A 21,317-nucleotide genomic window follows, 5' to 3' on the forward strand; every position below is an offset into this window, starting at 1 on the left:
TATCCCCATCTCAAATGGAAAAAGGCAACATAAAATGAAGCAAAGGTCTGGAGGAAGGGTTGCATCTGGTTTTGGTCAACCGAGATAAAAAATGTGAAAACCGATTACACAGATTACATTTCATTCAACAGCTGATCAAATCTGTATACATCTGGTATGTGTGAGCTCATACTGACACCGTATACTGCCTTTGCATTTGATTTACACAACTTGGTTAATACATACTGATAGTGACACACCTTTAAGCATGAGGAGATGAATTGTTTCGCTAAAGGATTTTTTCCCTTCGTAATGTTTTGCACTTGTTATAATGTTCATTCGTGTTTAACTATAACAAAAAAAGAAAAGAAAAGAAGATCCTCTCAGGAATAACTTAGAAGGAGAACAAGAGAACATCCAGACTGAATGTAAATGTGCCTTTCAAGGAATAGCCAACATGGCTTTTCCAAAAGTAACAGATGATCAAATAAATATGTTTACAAGGCAGTAATGTGAGGGCATGTCACTAAGCAAAGTGCTAAAAATAAACATGCCCACATTATTTTCCTGATGTTAACTGGTAAAGGAATAACTAATAAATAATGGGAATAACAATAACAAAATAGTTGTGTTTGCCATCGTGCAGTGATTTGTGTGTCCCTGGTTTTGACCAAAATTGAAGTGTATGGGAAGTTCTTTTTGAAATTGTAAATTTCACATTTGAGAGGCTTTTTTAAAACTCTTAACTAAAATGTCTTTCAACTATGTACCACTGTTGTCCCTGTGCGGACATGCATGTTATCTCTTGTCTGCAACAAATGCAGTCCTTTCAGTCCATAATGTAAGTGGTACCGTCTATAACACTGTCCATCCATGCAGAGAAAAAATAGAAATCTTCACTACAGTGTAGTTTAGCACACCCATGTGAACCTGCATGTTCCACACACTCAGTCTCAGCCTCTGAATTAAAAAAAAAAAAACTCACAATGCCTTACATACTGGTTTCACAGGGCGGGGTCAGAGGACCCTCCCCAGCAAGAAGATGGTTCTCAGCCTTTTGTCCACTCTGACTGTTGTCAGCCAAGCTTTCCACTCCTGCAGCCACTCCACCCACACCCGGAGCACAGTTCGGTGAAGTGGGTTTAGGGGAGGTGGGAGAAGGAGACGCCGCTGCCTTGTCGAGATGGTTCTTCCCTCTGTGACTCTCAGTGGATGAGCCCACGCCTGGCGAGCTCTCTGCCCCATCTCCCCCGAAGCTCCTTCCCGGGGAGTGTGGGCTATGCCTGTCAGGGGACTGGACTTGCCTGAACCCCAGCGGGGGACTGTCCTCCAGCGTTGGGGACAGCGGGACGGTCTCCTCCGTCACCACTAGGTGCAGGTTTGAGGAGCCCTCCTCGGGGGACTCTGTGAAGTTCACTTTGAGTCCTTTGGTCTTCACCTGGCTGGCTCCTCTCATGGAGCTCCGCACGCCCTCACTGTCCTCCCGCTGGCTGTTGGGGCTGGAAGAGGGGGCGGAGGCGGCCTCTGGGCACGGCACAAACTCATAGAGGCCCTCCTTGATGATGGACTGCCTGACCTTCTCGGACGCCCGCTTGTCCATGGCGGGGATCATGGTCAGGTCGAGCGGCGGAGGGGCGCGCAGGTGCCTCTGCTGGGCCTGGAGGGCGCTCTTCTCCGCCTCGCTGAGGTCAGTGGCGCAGCTGGTGAAGCTATCCATGCTGGAAATGCTCTTGATGTCTGTGATGGGTCGTTGCTTCGGCACAGACAGGGCCTCTACCACCTTCATCTCCATGGCCTCCGCTTTGCCACCCGCCGCCGGCACCGCCTCACAGGGCTGGGAAGTGGAGCCGGGTGCCGTCATCTGGTTGTACATCTGCTCCAGCTTGCGGGCGTTTAGCCGCTGTGGACTCCGACGTGGAGATCCCAACTGAGTGACCTCCTGGTACTTGGTGTCGGAGCTGTCTGAGGTCTGGCGCTTGGGGTAGCCCCACCGGCTGGGAGAGAGGTGGTTGTCAACTGTTTTCTCTTCCGTCTTGTCCACGATGACGTCCATGAGTTCCATGCTGCGCGTGAACGTGTCCTTCAGGTTCATGGACACAATGCTCCCGTTCCTCTTCGCTCTCTCCAGTGCCTCTCTGCGCTTGATGGCTTTCTCTTGCCTCTTCTGCTCCTTGTAGAATTCGGAGAAGTTGTTCACAATGATGGGGATCGGCAAAGCAATCACAAGCACCCCCGCAATGCAGCACAGCCCACCAACTATTTTACCTAAAAGGGTTTGTGGATAGATGTCGCCATAGCCAACTGTTGTCATGGTAATTGTAGCCCACCAGAAAGAAGCAGGGATGCTGGTGAATTTAGTGGCATCCTCATCTTTTTCTGCAAAGAACACCAGGCTAGAGAAGATCATGATGCCCATGGCTAAAAACAATATCAGCAGCCCCAGCTCGTTGTAGCTGCGCCTCAGCGTGAAGCCTAGAGACTGAAGTCCTGTGGAATGCCTGGCCAGTTTGAGGATCCTCAGAATTCTCATGATTCGGAATATCTGGACCACCCTCCTCACGTTCTGGAACTGTAGAACACTCTTGTTGGACTCGGTCAGGAAGATGGTGACAAAGTACGGCAGTATGGCTAACAGATCAATGACGTTCAGAGGGGCTTTGACAAATTTCCATTTGTTTGGAGAGGCGAGGAAGCGCAGCAGGTACTCCATGGTGAACCAGGCAATGCACACTGCTTCCACCTGGGCAAGGTAGGGGTTGTCATTGGACTGTCCAAACTCGTCAACCACTTGTAACTCTGGCAGGGTATTCAGTGAGAGTGCAATAGTTGACAGGATGATGAACATGATGGATAGGAAGGCCAAGAACTGTGGGAACAAACAGAAAAGTTGTTTATTCTGACTACATTAAATACGCACTGCTAATTGTTACTTCTGTAAAAATGTTTTGTCATTAAATAGTATTTACACATCACTTTATCAATGAACACATTGCAACCTGATGACATTATGATTATTTTCACCTCAAGATACTATTTGAGACGAGATACATTTTGACTAGATAGTGATAGTGGCTTTTTGTTTTGTTCTTTCTGTCTGCTGATGTCTGAGAGAAATGTTTGCCATGTGACCACACCAAGAAGACACAAAGCAGGACAGGCTTAAAGGTTCATCTGTCATGATGAAATGGTATATTATCAGTGTATGAAAAGACAGTGTGCACTACACTTATAAAAATGAAATAAGGTGTATCCAGTGTATGCAAACAAACAATCCATCCAAGAATGCAACGTGTATTTGGAAAATTACAAAATCAGACAGTGCTCAAGGTTCACGAGTCTTGCCTAATGCAAGTCTGCAGTGTAAATCCTGATTGAATCAGTGATCATGAACAGATTCTGAGCCAACATTGTATATTGTTGGTAAAACTATTCACAGCGATTCACAGATTTAAAGCTGACAAATACAGAAATAGCTGCAGACGTGTGTGTTCTTCCGAATGTGTCGGGTGAAAAGAATATGCTAACTGATACTTCTACATGTGATCCCCGTGTTCTTGACCAATAAGGCAGTGCTGGTCTGCTCTCATCTCCAGAAAAATGACCTACGCCACAGAGCTGGCTACCATATCGATTGTGTACATATCTCATCACAGATAGCACCGGCGATAAGCAATGCCAAGCACATATCGATTAAATACTTTGTTAGTTTATGAAGTGGATGCATTTAGAGGTTATCCACTGGGCCTTTCTCTGTTATAAAATAATCCTGCATTGGATAGTTTCCTCCTTTGATATTTAGTTTCACACCACCAAATTGATTCTCAACGATTATACCTCTGCAAAGGAAAGTTATCACCATCATTAATCTACTAGGGGGTTATATAATGCATAATGTATGTACAACATATAAGTGATGAATGGGATCTCCAACTTTTATCTTTCTATCAATTTTCAGTTTGTACTATAAATCTGAACGCAAATTTCACCTAAGTTATACCTATGGCACCAAATTGTTTACCGTAGTAATGTGTGATGAGCTTTATGTCAGTCATTGACCTGGATGCCAAGGATGTGAGCAAGCACCACACTCCACTCATCTGCACTTACTTCTCTTTCCTCTGTGGCCAATAATCTGCCCACTTCCTCCTCCCTCGCCCTCATTCTATCTCTATTCATCTCTCTGTACACCTATAATATTACATACCACATCCCCACATAGGAAGCAACAATCGAGTTGGCTGTTTATCTCCGCATGATGTAGAGGTCTATTACAACTGCACAAATTACATGTTTTGGTGTTCATAACACCAGCAGTGTCATTCATTTCCCCCTCAAACAACAGGCACAGGCACTAGGCTCAAGGTAAACCACCCATCAATTTTCTTTTGATTGCTGATATAAGCTCTGATTAAGTGGTTCCACTGTGCCGCACAAATGTGAGATTTTTTTCAGAGTTATTGCTTATTAGGTAAAATACCATATGGGGAGGCTGTTGAGGAGCAGGGTCATAAAATGGTGGAAATGGCAGACGGTAATGTTCCCTTTCCTTATGATAAAGGTGAATGGACTGAAATTTGCCACATACTGATAATTAGAGGCCATGAGAGACGCTAAAAAAAAAGTTTTCTTTATAACGCAGCTAGCAATGGACCAAATGAGAAGTATGACCTTAAAATATTTCTAAATAGTTCTAAATATAGAAAAGCAACTAAACGGTTACTAACACCTCAGTCTAGACCATCCCATGACCTCTATTGAGGTATGTTTCAGATGTAAAACTATAGCACTCTGCTTATTAGAACATCTAGCTTGTTCAAAGTTTTTTTTGTAATTTTTGCTTTTTATTGATCTTCTTTCATCACACTGTAATTGAATGAATGAATACATTAATGATTCTTCTTCTTTCTTTATACTGTAATTACAACATAAATATTTTATATGGTATACAATTTATTTAGAGACCAAGAATAAAACTGTCCACTTTTCATCATAAAGATTTGAAATTCATAGACAGCACAGTTATGACCTTCTGCAGAAAAGGAATGATTTGACTTGAAGTGCTGAAAGGAATATGATACTGTTCATCAATGACTAAGCTTAGTCAGCATTTCAATATCAGTATCATGTTTGGCTGTTCTAAAGAGTTGTTAATGGCTGTTTAATGTTGAAGCGGAGAGGAAAATGGTATCAAATTATTGGTTGATTCTTCCTGCCAGAGAAGTGAAGCGAGGGACAATGAGTAACCACTTCTAACCTTTCTATATCCTTGCTATAGTTAGAATTTAAATCCTATTACAATTATCCTGAAATGTCCTCGCACCGTGCAGACAATGTGCGCTCATTAACTAAGGCTCCTACACATCTATTCCAGAGGACTATTTCCCATCTAGGCATAACGCAGACCACAGAAAGGGATTTGACTTTGTGTGTTCTTCTTTTCTTTCTTTTTTACTCTTTACTTATATCCATATCCATGAGCCTTTTAGGGCTTTAAAATCAAGAGCACAGGACAGAGGGCAAGAGGTCACAGGAGCCGGCATGGCCACGTGATTGGCTCATGGGAAGAAGCATCTGCCAGCTCTTCAGAGAAAGCCTATCGAAATGCCAATCTCCTGGGTAGGATAGTCCATGGAAGGAGAGAAGAAGGCTTTCGGTAACCTTGCGTTATATTTGGAATAGAGTGAACGTTCAAAACATTTTTTATCTTTAATCTCCATTTTTAAACAGCGATAGTGGACACAAGGTGACTGTGGCAAATTAACTGTTGGCAGAGGAAGGACAAAAAAAAGATAAATGTTTTAAATGAGTTTTTGAAATTCAAATTAGTTTCGCTGCTTAGTTCATTATGAGGCAATCTAACCCGTAGGTCACTTTCAAGTAATTTCAGGATTCACCACCCACTGCCTATGTTTATCAAGTGTGAATCTGTCCTGTCTCTTCTCCAAACCTGCTTGCAAATGAGCTCTTCTATCTTTGAAGGCGCACGGTGAGATGGTGGCCTCCTGCCGCATTAGGCAAAGGCCTGTGCCACCGCATGTGACGCAAAAGGGAGGATAAGACCTGGGCTCTGAATAGCCCTTTACGACAACCACGCCATGACGCAGGGATTGTACCCACGCCGTTCTGTCTGGCCATGGCCAGAGTTGACAGCGTCCACTGGGTGGGCGTAGACCAGAGCCCCAGGCAAATCACTTCCGCTGAACCTGCGATGAAGGTCACCTGCAGGGCACATGACGACGGCGTGCCCTTCCTGTCTGGCTAGATTGTGCACTCCATTCCAACCCCCAACTTTGATACTCATTTTATCCATAAATGATGTCGTATTTCACAACATTTATAACAATGATGGATATGAATGTATATTTATAGGCTATATTTATAATTTAACCTAGGAAAAAAAATAAACGTTTTAACGACAAAACCACGATGCGTTCCTTCATGTTGATTTCTTCTTTAAGCACGCACAAACTTGAAAAGGACACCTCACTCAAAGGACACTGCTAATTCCCTAACCTTTACAGGACTTCTCATTAATCATAGCTCTAGCGATGCAGTGCGTGCAAGTGAGTGAATGTATTTAAAACAGGCCTGCTTCACATAAGTCTCTTCAACAGCACCCTCTCAAGAACCCTTACTTTCTTTTTTTTCCGGAAGGAAAGGAAAGTTGGATGAGGTGACAGAATGAGCATGGATTAGCTCTGTGTCCTTAGGGCTGGATCTGTGCAAACGTGATTACATGAGCGGTGATCTTCACACAGGCTGATTGGCCGCCCACTGGAGCTCGGCCAGACCATGTGGAATGGGCAGAGCCAGGGAGGGGGGAGGGGGGGGTGGGGGTGGGGGTGGGGATGGTTCAGGACAGGCTCGGAGAGATCATCCAAGCCTAACCATGACTTAAACCCTGCTCTCACCTTCCAAGAACTGTCTCTGTGTGTGTGATGTCACAAAGTCAGAGAGGTGTTCCCCTCTACTGAACTAAAAGTGTCTGGATCCAATCAGATGTCCCGATGCAATATAGTTCAATGCATATCATTATTACCATATTAATAATCTGGCATGAAACCCTGAAAATAGTCATTCCCTGTCAATTCATGTAAAATCTCAAGAGACTCTGAATTCCCTCATCAGAGCCCTTTTGTCCTGTACACTCTCTGCATGCTTAGGATGCTGTTGAGTACACTTAAACTGAATCATGCATAGAGGACATCTGGACTGAGCGTAGAGCTAAGGACTGGTTTGGGAGCCAGCCTCCATCGCCTCGCTGTGTGTCTCTCTCTGTGACCTGAACTCCACTGCAGTCCTTGGAACATCTGGCCACGAGGAGGCAGGCAGATTAATTGAAAGATCCCACTGATCCCGACCCTCTCTCTTCTCCTTCAGTTGGAGCCACAACCTGCCATTTTCTTTGCTGCACAAATCCAACAATGACTCAGAGAAGGTAAAAAAAAAAAAATTGCAAAAAACATTGACTGGGTGAAGAATAGCTTATGGAAGGCAATCTGGCTGAGCATGGGGATTTGATCTGTAATCTGTGCTAGGAGCTTTGATTTAAAAAAGCAAGAGACAAACACGTGAGACTGTGTGTGAGAAGGGCAAGTATGTCTTTGAAAAAAAAAAAAACTTGTTTGTTAAAATGAAAAGCCAATGCGAAACCCCACATCAAATTGCAATATAGCTGTACACTGTGTTAGAGCTAAACATCCACTACATATCAAACATGCTCGTCAGAAAATGTAATTATTCAGTCCCCGGGGTAGGGCAACTCCAGCACCACAGACAGCTCATATGCTCTTATTCATGTGACTAGTTCACTTTAAACTTGTGGCTGCTGTGTTCATTTGTGGCCACAAATTTGTATGCAGAGTCAAGGGCAGCACACATCATCTATTGCAATGCATTTCACATTCTACAGGAAAAAATATATAACTTGTTCCACAGTGTATACAATCTATAGCTAAGAATCCACTAAGAAAACTGCATTGGGAGCCTCGTGAGGGGAGCATGTTCAGGGCATCCGACAGGAGTATCTGTCTGCTGGTCTGCAGTGAGAGCAGGCACAGGGGGAGAGTGAAGGTTGAATTATTTCTGGAAAACACTGTTATCATTTCTGCCCTGGGAGGAAGGAGAAGCTCAGCCAGGAAACCCAAGAATGTCTTGATCAATATCGGCCTGGTATTTATGGAAGGGTGACACGGGATCCATTTGATTCACTGTGTGAGGGTGTGTGTGTGTGTGTGTGTGTGTGTGTGTGTGTGTGTGTGTGTGTGTGTGTTTTTATAGCAATGATTTATTTAGACCTAAGCCACCACATTTGTCAAGAAGCTTGTGCTGACTAAGAAGCACTTTGGGCAGTGGTGTTTCCATGACCCTCCACGTTCTGACAGGGGGCTGAGATGGATAAAAAACCAAGGCGGAGAGAGAGAGAGAGAGAGAGAGAGAGAGAGAGAGAAAAAGGGAGCTGAACAATCGGAAGTGTATTGCTGCTGGTGCTGGTGTGAATCCTCCACTGGTGTCCTGTGTCGTGTGTGCCAGTGCGGGGGATGAGGCAGGAAGAGAAGGGGCTGGTGATTACAGTGATTAGTCAATAACGTGCCGCTGACAGCCACTACTGACTTTCAGGCCTGCCTGAGAGGCCGCTGGTTAAGGGGCGACGCGTGGCATGCGTGCCAGGCTCACAGCCTGAGCCGTCTCCCCTCACACAAGTGGCAGGTGTGGGCAACCCCTTGTTAAACACAGTGTGGGTGCCATTCAGTGTGTTTGCAGGGCTATTTTTTGCCGACATGAGCCTGAACAGCTGGGATCTCAAGAAACAGCAACGAACACCCCAGATCACCCTAGCCAAGTAAATAAGCAGGTAAACAAAAGCTCAGGGTAAGACTCCAGAGGATTTTGATTAAAAAAGACCGAGAACGAATCTTTTAGAGTGAATTAAAAAGTGAACTAGATACCATCACCCTCAGCTAGAGGGGCGGGAGTAAGGTTAGGCTGAGCAGCATGCTGCATTGGAGTTAATAGCATGTCATTTGTTGTCATTGTTGACATTAATAGCATATGCCCTGCTCCCGAGTGTGAATCTCGTTAGCATATCACAGCTTTTAGATGTGCTTTTTGGCAGAGCTCTTTCCGATGACTGAGACTAAATCACAGGGTTGAGCAAGATGAGTGTTGCCCAGCCAGCGGTGGAGGACACAGAGCTGGGGGAACAATCCCTCTCCACCATCCACTTCCTAGTAGCTCTAAATCCCTGGCACATCACCACAAGGCCCAGAGACTCAGCGGAAACAAAACATAATGGCCTGATTTCACCCAAATGCACACTCACTCACTCCATCACTCTGACTGAAGAGAGGAGATAGCACTCAACATAGCTGGAGTGACACTGTTGTGAGGAGTGGACCTTTCATTTTATTTTACAGTCACATTCTAATATATGACAGCGATGGCAGTGTTAAACTTTCATTTAAAGAGTGGTCTCAAATCTGTTTACACAGAAATGTACACTTCTTTAAGCAAAGTTGGATGCTATCTAATCTTTATTTCCTACTTATACATAAGATGAGACAGGGACATCCATAAAACTTCAACTGTCTCGTCAGATTTGTAATTTTATATCATGTTAGTGTCATTGTATTCTCAATGAGGATAACAAAACCTGGGATTTTTTTCAATGAAAGTCTATTCAATTTTCACTGTGAAAACAGCAGATGTAATCTGTACCAAGGGACATAAGAGGCTTATGTGTCTTATTGGCCTGTCATGGGCAATAGCTACATTCTGTGGAGCTGAAAATAAAGTCTACAGAGTCCAAACACCTGTATGCAAATATGTGTGTATGTGTGTTTGCAAAAGCACAACTCTACACACATGCATACAAGTTGAAAATGTGCAAAGACTAACCTGTCTATAACTTATATTTCGGTGAAGTTTCAGATTGTATAATGTCATCCCAATGTTCTACCTGAAAACTATTCCCACTGCTTGTTGAAAACCTTAGATTGTGACACAATGAGAAGAGTCAGCATCTAAAACCTTTCTTGACTGGTTGAGTATTTCCCAGGAAAATATAACTACCCACCTTTTTTTCTAACAGTAATGTCAAACACATAGAATATAAACCTTTTAAGATGACTCACTTTCCATCTATACTAAAATGTACACACACACACACACACACACACACACACACACACACACACACACACACTCACACTCACACTCACACACACACACTCACACACACACACACACACACACACACACACACACACACACACACACATACACACACACACACACTCTCACATACACACATCCCCAAGCCTTCTTTCCTATCACCAATATGATTTAGATGTCGAGTTAAAAAGGGCCCAAAAAGGGTGTGGTTCCCAGATGGTAAAATCTTAATGGAATCCATTTAATTCAGTCTCCCCATAAATCTGGAGCAAAACTAAAGTAATTACTTGAAAGGTTTAACCTGCAGTTTCTGAAAAGTGGCGGAGCGCCTTCATGTGCTGAATGCTAAAACATGTCAGGTGGCTCTGGGCTCTCAGGGATGGAACAGACACGGCACCGAGAAGTGACATAAATGGCTATTGATTTTGGTGATATTTTCAACCGACCATTACACAAGGTCTTAATTCACTAAAACCGTTTTGATTGTCGGCAAACGGCATGGGCCATAACCTTGTGGTAAATGTTCCTGAATGGAGTAGCTCCTATGATTGGCATAGAACTGCAAAGCGGAGGGTCCACAGTGCCACTTCAAGGGAGGTCGTTGCTAAGACGAGAGCTTGCACCCTTTCACTCACTCCTCACTGTGTGGGGTTGGGCAGGATGGAGCATTTTAAAGCAGAAAAGAAGCTAAAAACCGCCCAGCAGCCACATACATACACACTGTCTCTGCAGTATTCTATCGGCACATAATATGTCACCATCACAGCTTGAGGTTGTATAATTCGACAATTAAATCCAAACTATGGAGCTCAGCTCAATGCTACTCCATCTCTCCAGAAAAGCTTCATGAGGCATATATCTCTGATGCCACCCTGGGAACAAAAAAAATCTATATTCTGAAGGCTGCTCTTCTCCTACCCTCCCTGCCCAGGCCCAGTCTGATCTCATCTCAAACAACTGCATAATTGTGTGTGCTTTAGTTCACCTTCGCAGGATACTTCGTTTTTTAATCACCTCCCGTTCACAATCTTGTTAGTCTCAGAGGACAACACAAGTAAATCCTGTTATTCAGAAAGTTTTTCACTCCTCAGACCGCTGCCACTGTCCCTGCCCGTCTCACTCTTGTCCCTGCCTGTCTCACCCCTGTCCCTGCCCGTCTCCCCCTTGTCTCTCTACACAGACATGAGGGGGCCCTGCACCGTGAGATGTATGTGTATGGATATGATGAAGTGTGTGGGTGGCTGTGCTCTGCCTAATGGCTGTTAAGGCGGCGGTAAGAGATTGATGCCAGCGCAGCGCGCCTTGGTTAATAAGATCGTGTCGACCCCTAGAAGTGCTCTGAAAGGCACCCTCCCTCTGCTTTAAAGCCCAACCCTCGGGCCTCCTCTGAGCGATAGCCAAGGAGCGCTGCCAGAATGCACTGTGATCGTACAAACACACCCGCACGCACACACACACACACACACACACACACACACACACACACACACACACACACACACACACACGCACACACACACTCACAGACACATACACACACACATGCACAGGCACACACACATTCACAGGCAAACAGACACACACACACGCACATACACAGGCAAACAGACACACACACACACACACACGCACATACACAGGCAAACAGACACATGCAGGCATGCACACACTTATGCAAACTTAAGGAGGTGACATTAATATTTAAACTACCACCAAGACGCTGAATGACTACACACCTGCCATAAAATGATAACATTCAAATGTATCGGATGACTGGCCTCATTCAGTTTTTAATTATACGTTTTACTGTTACATGATGCTTAGGTCTATCTATCATCGCAAAAGGATTTTGATTTTTTCAATAACTGAGACTAATGACACCCATGACCTGACTGGAACCTTTCTGTTCGATTGCGTGTGGTAAAGCCTCAAATGGTAAAAATTAACAGCAGACTTCACAGCTGAAAGCTTGAAATGTCTAAAATGAAGGTATTGTATACATTGCATACGGACTTGCAAATGAAAGGCAGCTATCAGCGATGCCATACACTGACCAGTAGAACACAGTCTCTAAGGCACAGATGAAACCTGCCCCGTGTCTTAGTTGGCTTAGTCCCTTAGTCAGCATCTGTGTAGCCTTCTGTAGAGTCTTTTGCCAGAAACAATTAAAGCATTTCACACAGATTAATTCTTAAATACTCCTCATCAGAGATCCGTGCAGCAGTCACCATCTGCTTTTTGTTCTACTTTAAAAATGAATAACCATCCATAACAGGCCACATAAATGCTGTTGACAGGAGGAAACAGACACACTCTCCATCAAACTAGATGAAAAAGTACAAAAGGTTGTGAGACTAATATTCACAGCGGCCCCCCCCGTTCTAAACACAAACACACACACACACACCACCACGAGAAGGAGTAACTTTAACACTTCCAGGCCCAAGGCTTTTTTTTGACTATGTTAGGTAGTCTGCCATGCCTGATATTTTTGTATATTTCACCTAACTAAAAACCATGAGGCAAAAGTGGCATTTATGATTATATTCTAGAACACCTCAGCAATAATAAAATGAGAGTAAAAGGAATGTAGTAAAAAACGTTTTTTATTAAAATGAAATCTAAAGACACTAAAATTAAATCTAGTTTTAGAGGTGCTCAGACTTTGTACAAAAACACATTGTTAATATTTTGGAAGTTTTCTTTGTTACTCTGAGCCCTGTAAACATAGGTGTTTGCTCCACATAGGTGAGTTTATCATTCAGAAAGTGTGTGTGGTTTCAATACTAATTTTGAGTAATATACAATGTAACACTTTCCTTCACTTAGACCACTATGCATATTGATGAGAAAGGTGTGAACATTCTGGGACACCTCGGTCAAGAACAATGGCCATGACGTAATGGGCCTGGAATGTCTTTGTTCCTACAGGTTTACTTGACCCAATAGTGATCACTGAATTACCATCTCCTTATCATATGAATAGTTGTCATTTGCTAATGGGAGGGTCGAAACCTCACTCAGAGGCTGAAATTTGCAAGGGATTCGTAATATTGTCCTTACAAAGTGATTATTTATATTTTAGTTTCAAACTTTACATATTTTAAAAGAAAAGGGTTCAAGGTTGCTGTGGGTGTTAGTTTTATGTTTCTAAGACAAAAACTCGCAAATATATTAATCAAAATACCAAAAAGTCCCCCACGGGGCCCCTTGGGGCTGGAAGAGTTAAATGTATTTTGGCACACACCTTCAGAGCAGACGTGTCACCTGTAAAAGCTGCTAGCGAAGGGATTAGGGCATTGTCGTCTATGTGCTTCACATATGGTAAGTGTAAGGTGTTAATGTGGTGAGGAACAGGTAGAGAGAGGCCAGGCAGATGCACTCACCAGGAGGGCGCTTGGTGGGGTTGTCTGCGCATAGCTATAGCGATATTACTCATATGGTTAGAATTTGACAAAATGGCTACAATGTCCATTTGATTAAAACGTGTTTTCTACACATTATGTCATTTGTTGAGAGAGAAAAACCCCATTTAAAATGTTTTTGAAAAATTGCAAAACTGTTACACATTCTTTACAGAATCACATAGACTCTGTAAGACTCATTCACACACACTAAGCCCTGGAACTCAGTCCTGTCTTTAGAGGTGTCGACACCTTTACTGACGATGGATTAAGACCAACAAAACACTAATGTCACAACTTTTTACGAGCCTCCACCCCGAAGTCTACGTCAGAAAGCACAGTGTCGCAAACGTCAAGGGTGCAGCCCTCTGCCAAGATTCAAAACCTCATCAGTCAATAGTGCAGTACAACCGATGTATCCTAATGACCTGTGTCTCTGGGTGTGAATGTTCCCCCCTGATTGCCAACAGAATGGGATCACTTTAAATGATGTCAGTCAATCAAGTCTGGCAGTTAGGGGGGGAAAAATGACCTTCAAATGCACAGGGACATAAATCCTGCTGCCATTCATTAGCTAAGCAAGCTTGAGCATGCAGGGTCAGAAATACCATTCCCCTTGATGACGTTCTGCTAGAACACTGAACACACTTTCATACACTAACACATCACTGTACCAGTACAGTACACCGTGTCAATACAATTTGAGGAAGTGCTAAAGAGGTCTCCGATCTCCAGTTTAAGGTGTTTAATGTTAAAGAGGGTGCCCTTGAGGACATTCGTTAAGCAGCTAAATCTCAAGTTCAGAGTGGCAGCTCTCACTGTAAACTCTTGAGAGGGTAGACTTGACACCATGTGCGATGGGAATGAAAAGTATAATCACATACGGCAGAGCCCTGCAGCTATTGGTCATCGCATGGTATGGTCAAACAAAAGGAAGAATGGCCCAGTGTCTCTAAAATGACTCCCAGTGACACGAATCATGGACATGTGTCGTTTACTTAGGATGCTTTAGGTCACATAAAGAAGCAAAATGGGTTGGATTATGACTGGTATTCTCAGGAAGTCTTGACAACAATGAAATATTCTGCTGTGCACATGCCCTTCCACCCCTCTTCTCCCCTCCCAAAAGTTTGAGGAGCCATCATTCATTGGAAAGAGCTGTGCTAAAGAGCACTCCGTGTACATATTGGCTCTTAAGTGGCGTCTTAAGCGAGAAAAAACCTTCTCCAGTGCACCTCCAGTACCCTGCTTAGCGGCTCTGCGGCCCATGTGACCTGCTGGAACACCGTAGCCATAAGCCAGACGAGGCAGGGCCCTCCCATGAAGTCTATTTGTAGGAGCAGACTCGTTAAACCACGAAAGGAGATTAAGTCTTATTCCATCCCTTCTTTCTCCCTCCCCTGGCTGCTTCATAGAGAGGATTCCACTAAACTGGAAGTACAGTACCTGTGGCAAGAATTATTTTAATTATTTAAAAATAACGTGGAAAATGTCTACAAAGTAGTTTTTCTGGGAAGAACTAAAATCAGGTGAAGGTGAAAATATAGACATACATAGAAGAAGAAAACTGATTGCAGATGATAAGATAATGCACACATAGATTAATACAAAGAAATGTTCTCTTCTTAGCAAGTAAATCTAATATGTTTTGATTTGGTTTGAATGTGAGTTTGAGCCCCCTTCTATATGGCAAATACTTTCAGGTAATGCTCTGATTAATATATTAAAGCTTTACATAATCCGCAGTCTGTAGTATTTTTACAGTATCTGGAGGGGATTAAAAAGCAGCCGTTAAGCATTAAATACTTTGCTAACACGCAAACCTGAGTCTCTGTATCAAGTGATGATCAATGGCTGTAAGCAGCATGAGTACTCTCCATGTCCTAGACTGCATTGTCACCTGATCCTAGGCCTTTTGGGCCAGCCTCATATGGGACTGGTATGGAGAGGGTTTTGGTATTGATTCTTAAGTGTGCAGTAACACAAAAGCATCCTTGAAATCATTCTCACAGCAACACCTAATGCTCAGAAAAATCCTCATCAAATCTCTCTGAATATGAGACCTTTGTCCAGCAGTAGCGCGAAGACCAGTGAGGGAGAGGGAGAAAAGATGAAACGGGAGAGGAGGAGGAGGGAGTGTGGAGAGGATAGGGGTGGGCAAGAGATGGAGAGAGAGAGAAAGGCTGAATGGATGCCTTGTCATTGTGCTGACTCACACATATGATTGACTGCCAACAGCACAAGATGGCACAGAGTCAACTCCCCCCTCACACCTATGGACGTGTTCTTCACGAGCTGCACCTGACGGATCCCATTTCATCTGTTTACACCAAGGTGTCACTGTTGGACAAACTCTGGACTCTGGACAGGTTCTAGTTTTTCCTCTGGCTGACAAAGCAAAGGCCAAATAGCAGGAATGTTTGTCACATCCAGTGACTCCTGAACACAGCCTTTTCTGGTACGTAAAACCGAAGAGTGAGTCAAACCTACCCTCTCACATCCAAATAACTCAATTTCTGTAGATGTAACTGGCTTTTTCTAGTTGCTTCAAAAAGATGGCGCACACTATATCATCACCCTTCAGTGAGTTTTCTGTTCAGAAGTCGCTGGTTCTTTTAAGTTGTTTGTCTTCACTCTGAAAACTGTGAGCAAAAAGTGCTAAGTGCACAATAACGCTGTTATAATGGCCCATTTGACGGCTTTCCTTGACCGTGTTCTGGGAAGTAGGCGAGGTGTGCCACTGGGATTGCTCACTGACTGTGCAGTGAGAGGCAGCTGAGCGGCTGTAAAAAGCATTTCAGCCCCCTGGATTGCCTCCATTAGCTCAACAGGCTACATCCATCTGATTAATCCCACAGAGACTTTCCCCAAAAGAAATTCTCTATGTCAGGGTGATCTTTGCAACAATATATGAAGAGAAATGTTTTCCACTTTTTGGTTATTTAAATATGCTGCAGCCCTCAGACTTTTTAATAATTTGTGCCTTTAAGATATTGCAGCAGTTCTGAAGGTCAAATTAAGCAGGGAGTTTATCAGCTATAGCTTCTGATATTCTTCTGATAGATGAACTGGGCATTACTGCAGAGACACATATAAGATGGCTGGCCTGTAATATTTCCTCATATAGCATACACACAAATCACCAGAACCCTGACAAAATGACATCAATAATAGCTGTGTTATTGTATCCAAAAACTGCTACAACACTGAGGCCCGCCGTCATAGTCAGCGATTGTAAGGGGGGGCCAGGCGGTGTGTGCCATTCAGCGATTTGTACTTAGGGGATGGACAAGACACACAGCAGGCCTGACTACACTACAGTGCCAAGACCCCCACAGTATCTCTCTCTCTTAAAGTGATTGCAAACTCTATTGCCAAAGTGCCAATTCCTTCAACATGGTTTGGCCGCAACAATATACTTAATGAAAGAGGATTTTACCTAATATGGCAGGTTTTATCAACCCCCCTGTATACAAATAGAGACAGCATACAGAGGAGACATTTGAAATATCTATCATTGAACCAAATGCTGTCATAAACTCTCCTCATCTCATAACTCTCCTCATAACTGACCTCTATATTGTGTTGGAATGCTGAAGGGTTAAGCTTACCTTAGCAGCCAGAGAAGAGCTGGGTTTCTCCAGCAAGTCCCATAGCGCCTGTCTCTTGTCTGGGCAGCAGCCGGTGTCCTCCTCCTCGCCTTCTGTTTGCCGAAGGCTCTCAGCCTCCCTCCTCAGCTCCTCGTTCATCTGCTCCTTCTTCTGGTGGTAGCGCGCCTGGCAGCACGACTCCAGGTAGATCTCGTCGATGCCCCAGTAGTCGAGCTCCATGCCGAAGGACAGGGCACACATCTCCTCCATCATGTGCAGCTTCCCTGTCCTGTAAAAGTTCAAGATGGAGGAGAAGGCACCAGGGTGCCTGTCGAAGAAGTACTCGTTTTCGCTGAGGCAGTAGTCGTCACAGATCTCCATTAAGGTCTCGTGGGTGTTGCAGTCTCTGAGTTTGCCCATCCGGGTGCGCGGGAGCCGGTCCAAGGTCCGCCACAGGACCTCATGGGTCAGGCCCCCTACATTGATGCGGACTCTTCTGGATCTGGCTTTGATCCGAATAATGTCTATGGGCTCGGGTGGCAGTGACCCAGCAGGCCGTGAAGTGCCTTTGGGAACTCCAAACCCACCTCTCTCACCCATGACTATACTGCTGTATGAACAGTGCACAAGCCAAGATGTTGTGAAATCACTGGACCTCACCCCAAATTACTTGTAGGCCCAGTGAATGGCTAACTATGTTGGATCCAGTTTAAACAAGTCCCTCCATGCCTGCAACTGAGAAGGGAAAAGAGAAGAATAATAGTGGGATCTGACAAAACCTTCATGTCTGGCTGCAATTAAATATTCAGTAAAAAAAAGGTTTTATCTTTTTTTTAAACTGTAATTAGCGTTGTAATGTGTTAGGGGCCTACTGATTGCCAGTGTTATGTCATCAGGCATTAACTAATACTTGCTGTAGGTACAAAACACAACAGTGTATCTAACATTGAAAACCACATTCATCCGCAGATCTTGTGCATGATATGTTCTGGACCCCCTCATTGATTAAAGTTACTTGAGATCAAAACATTGCATTTCTTTGTTTTCAGTGGCTTTGAAAACAGACTATGAGACTATGAGCACAATTTGATTATGATTGTGACACTGTGGGCACATACAAATGTGTCCATAACCAAAAATGACAGGAGCTTCAAATTATGTTTTACTTTGCATGAAGAGCACAGACTGGCAAATACACACCGTACTCTCAGCTTTAAAGACAAGTGACCATAATGCGATTGAGTATTAGGAATGTCTTGGCCATAAATCCCAGCAGGGCTGTTTAGCTGGCTTCTTTCCTGCTCATTCAAGACTTGCCACAACCCGTCTATTTTAAAACTCCCAACAAGACAGAAACTATATAGGCCAAGATTTTATAACGGAACACCCCAGCAATGCAACGCAATCGGAACTATTTCAATCCCTTAGCGCGTTTAGAGGTTTCCCTTGGCGTTAATCCCCTGCCACATCCAATCTATCAGTGGCTCTGCGGTTTATCCCTACAAGGTTACGTTGCTGTAGCTCATTAGTCTATATGACAGGTAGCAAATGCACATGTGAAGTAATGTACTTTATTCCTTTAAAATGAATTTGAACCTTTGTTCTGCACATAAACCCTACATAGTTCCACATGAACATTGCTGTTCGTCATCGCAGAAATATTAAACATTGAGTAAACTACTCATGACAAAAAATAAAGCACAGCGGTACAATACAAGCAAACCTCAAAACAGTCGTTCCTTCGCTGCTGGCCTAAATGAATTCGTGAAATTCACACCCAGTACTTTATCAGATTGATAACTAAGTTTATGGACAGTTTCATTCTTAACATCGTTCGACTCAACTTGTGAAGCGTCCTATCACCGTATTAGACATTCATGCCATTTCGCCTGCCAGAACTGGCATAGAAAAAATTGTGAATCAAACCTAGAAAATGATGAAAACCACAAGACTTCTTTTATACTTTCATGTCCACTACGCTGGACGAAATATAGCAATACAACAACTGTCATCGAAGTGTAATTATAAGACTTGCCTACACAAACGGGTTACAATCATATCAAAAGACAAACAAGATGAACAACGTCTTACCTTTTGTAGTGATACTATACTTCGTGTAGGTATGTTATCTGTCCTGAAGATAAATAAAGCCCTGTAATTAGGCTACCTCTCCATGAGATTAGGCACGCAAGGTGTCCGCTGTAGCTGTGCGAATGAAATGCCTCTTCATGTTGATAACCAGCAGTTCCGCGATACTATTCTAGAACAAAACGAATAGGCTACATTATAGTCTCCTAGAAGACATGGTTAAACCAGTTTGCGGGTGATCGTGTGTATGACTATGGTCATATTATCGGCGCCGGTGGCTAAACTGCAGAGCAACTCGTGTAGCCTCGACTGTGCAGATATGTCAGTCCCGCTCCCAGCATCACAGTCCGAAGCCGAAGCCTAATTGGATTGAGTTGCGCATCACTAAGGATAGCACCACCATCAGATCAACCAAACCGAGCGCGCTTTTTCGTCCGAGACATCAATCAGCGTATTATTGAGATACACTCTATAAGTCGACTCAGTGATGTGAAACTGAAGAACTGAGTGAAGAACTCTTTCCAACAGTATCTTCACTAGTTTTGAACATTCTGGTGCTTCATTTTTCTACTCAGCAACCGTGACCTTGTCTGAAGGTCTTAAATATGAACGTCCCCCCCCCCGTTACGGCCTTTCAACTATGGTGGCTATTTTTTTTTAAATGTCAGTCAAATGACATTTTTACTGATGCCCTCTCCTCTCTATTTTTTCACTTTCAGCATTTTCTATAGGCTACTGAGTAAAGTTTGAGTGTAGACTTTAAACCTAAAGTTAAATACCAACGTTAATCAGCTTGGAATTACGGGTGTAGGTGGCTACTAAATGGAGGCACATGTAACAACTAGCAATAAAGTGGTCATTTCCTTAGCCACATCTATCACTCTGCTACAATACAATAGAGCTGATTAAAAATAATGATATTTAGGTTTATATCCACATTTACAAAATACATACATTTCCATGATGACAAAAATTTTAAACTCATACCTTAAAGAATTTAAAGGTTTACCTCTTTAAATCTATATAGTGTGTGACCTAAATTTAGAGACACAGATGGTTGCTTTATGCATGAACTTGAAGTAGTTCTTCAACTCAGCACTTGCTCAACAATGTGTTGTTCTATGAGGACAAATACTTTTTGAGTGAGACCATAAGGCTTCAGACAGAAGGCCCTCTGGAGCGACAGTCAGAGCTCTCTGAAGATCAGTTTTCAGACTTCTTGGATTTGTATGTCTGGATCACTGTTTCATCAGCAATGTGAAAACATAGTAAAATTAGAAATTAAATTTGCTGACAGCATATAAGTTGATATTCCACAGTAGTTATGACACAAGTTGTCATTGCTGGCTGAATGTCCAAATGCCCTCAAAATGGGCAAGTGTGAAGTGACTGACTGTGAGGTAGTGGCCCTACGCTAAAATGGACTTTTCTGACATAGCCTTGATATGTAACTGAAAACACCTCCATTTCACAAGCCAATAAGGCAACAAGAACATTATTTACTTTGATTGTTATATTGTTTTAAAAGACAGAAGTAAGAATGCTTAGTACCACTTTCTGTTTGCCTATAGTATGACTGTAATTTGATGTATCAGAATTATGCCACCCGTCAGTCAAATGTGCGTCGTCTAAGAGAGAGCATGTTATGGGCTTTTAGGTTATGCTACTTTAGGTTATGCTACTTTTGCTTATCTGAACAGTTGACCATTAACCATTTGATGTCATAGGCCTACATCTTATCCTCAGTGCTGGCGAGACACTTAAAACTCAAAGTTTAGCTCAACTTAAAGTATCCTCTTGTTTGTATCATACCCACAGACTCGCAAAGAGAACAACAGTGAAGTGAAGTTATACCATACCTAAGTTATGCCATCATTTATAGAAATATATAGAAATAAAGTGCTCTTCCACCTGCCATTTGATTGGTGAATGAACTGTTAATTTAGTCAAACCTGGCCATTCAGATCGAGGTTCTATTTCTTTCCTGCATGTCCATACGTCTCTTTGTGCTCCTTAATTTATTGTGTGTGTTCAGTGGGCCCATCAGATGATTGATGGCACATTTACACAAGATGTGAGGTAA

At 43.3% G+C, this 21,317-nt stretch overlaps 1 protein-coding gene across 1 annotated transcript; it reads right to left on the reverse strand.

Annotated features, from left to right (window-relative positions):
- Positions 1-675: 675 nt before the first annotated feature.
- kcnb2a (potassium voltage-gated channel subfamily B member 2a) lies at positions 676-19,686 on the reverse strand. Its single transcript, XM_012827793.3, has 3 exons — positions 19,238-19,686; positions 17,168-17,881; positions 676-2,845 (listed from the first exon to the last, which is right to left on the reverse strand). Exons 2-3 carry the CDS (start codon positions 17,744-17,746, stop codon positions 971-973), a joined length of 2,454 nt encoding a protein of 817 aa, XP_012683247.2. The 5' UTR covers positions 17,747-17,881; positions 19,238-19,686; the 3' UTR covers positions 676-970.
- Positions 19,687-21,317: the final 1,631 nt, after the last annotated feature.

This window comes from Clupea harengus, chromosome 25, assembly GCF_900700415.2.
Source record: "Clupea harengus chromosome 25, Ch_v2.0.2, whole genome shotgun sequence".
NCBI lineage: Eukaryota > Metazoa > Chordata > Actinopteri > Clupeiformes > Clupeidae > Clupea > Clupea harengus.

Coding starts and splice junctions, on each gene's coding strand:
- kcnb2a (XM_012827793.3), bottom strand. CDS start 17,746: ATGGGTGAGAGAGGTGGGTTTGGAGTTCCCAAAGGCACTTCACGGCCT. Junction 2,846..17,167: donor GCTCTTCTCTGGCTGCTAAG/GTAAGCTTAACC, acceptor TTGTTCCCACAG/TTCTTGGCCTTCCTATCCAT.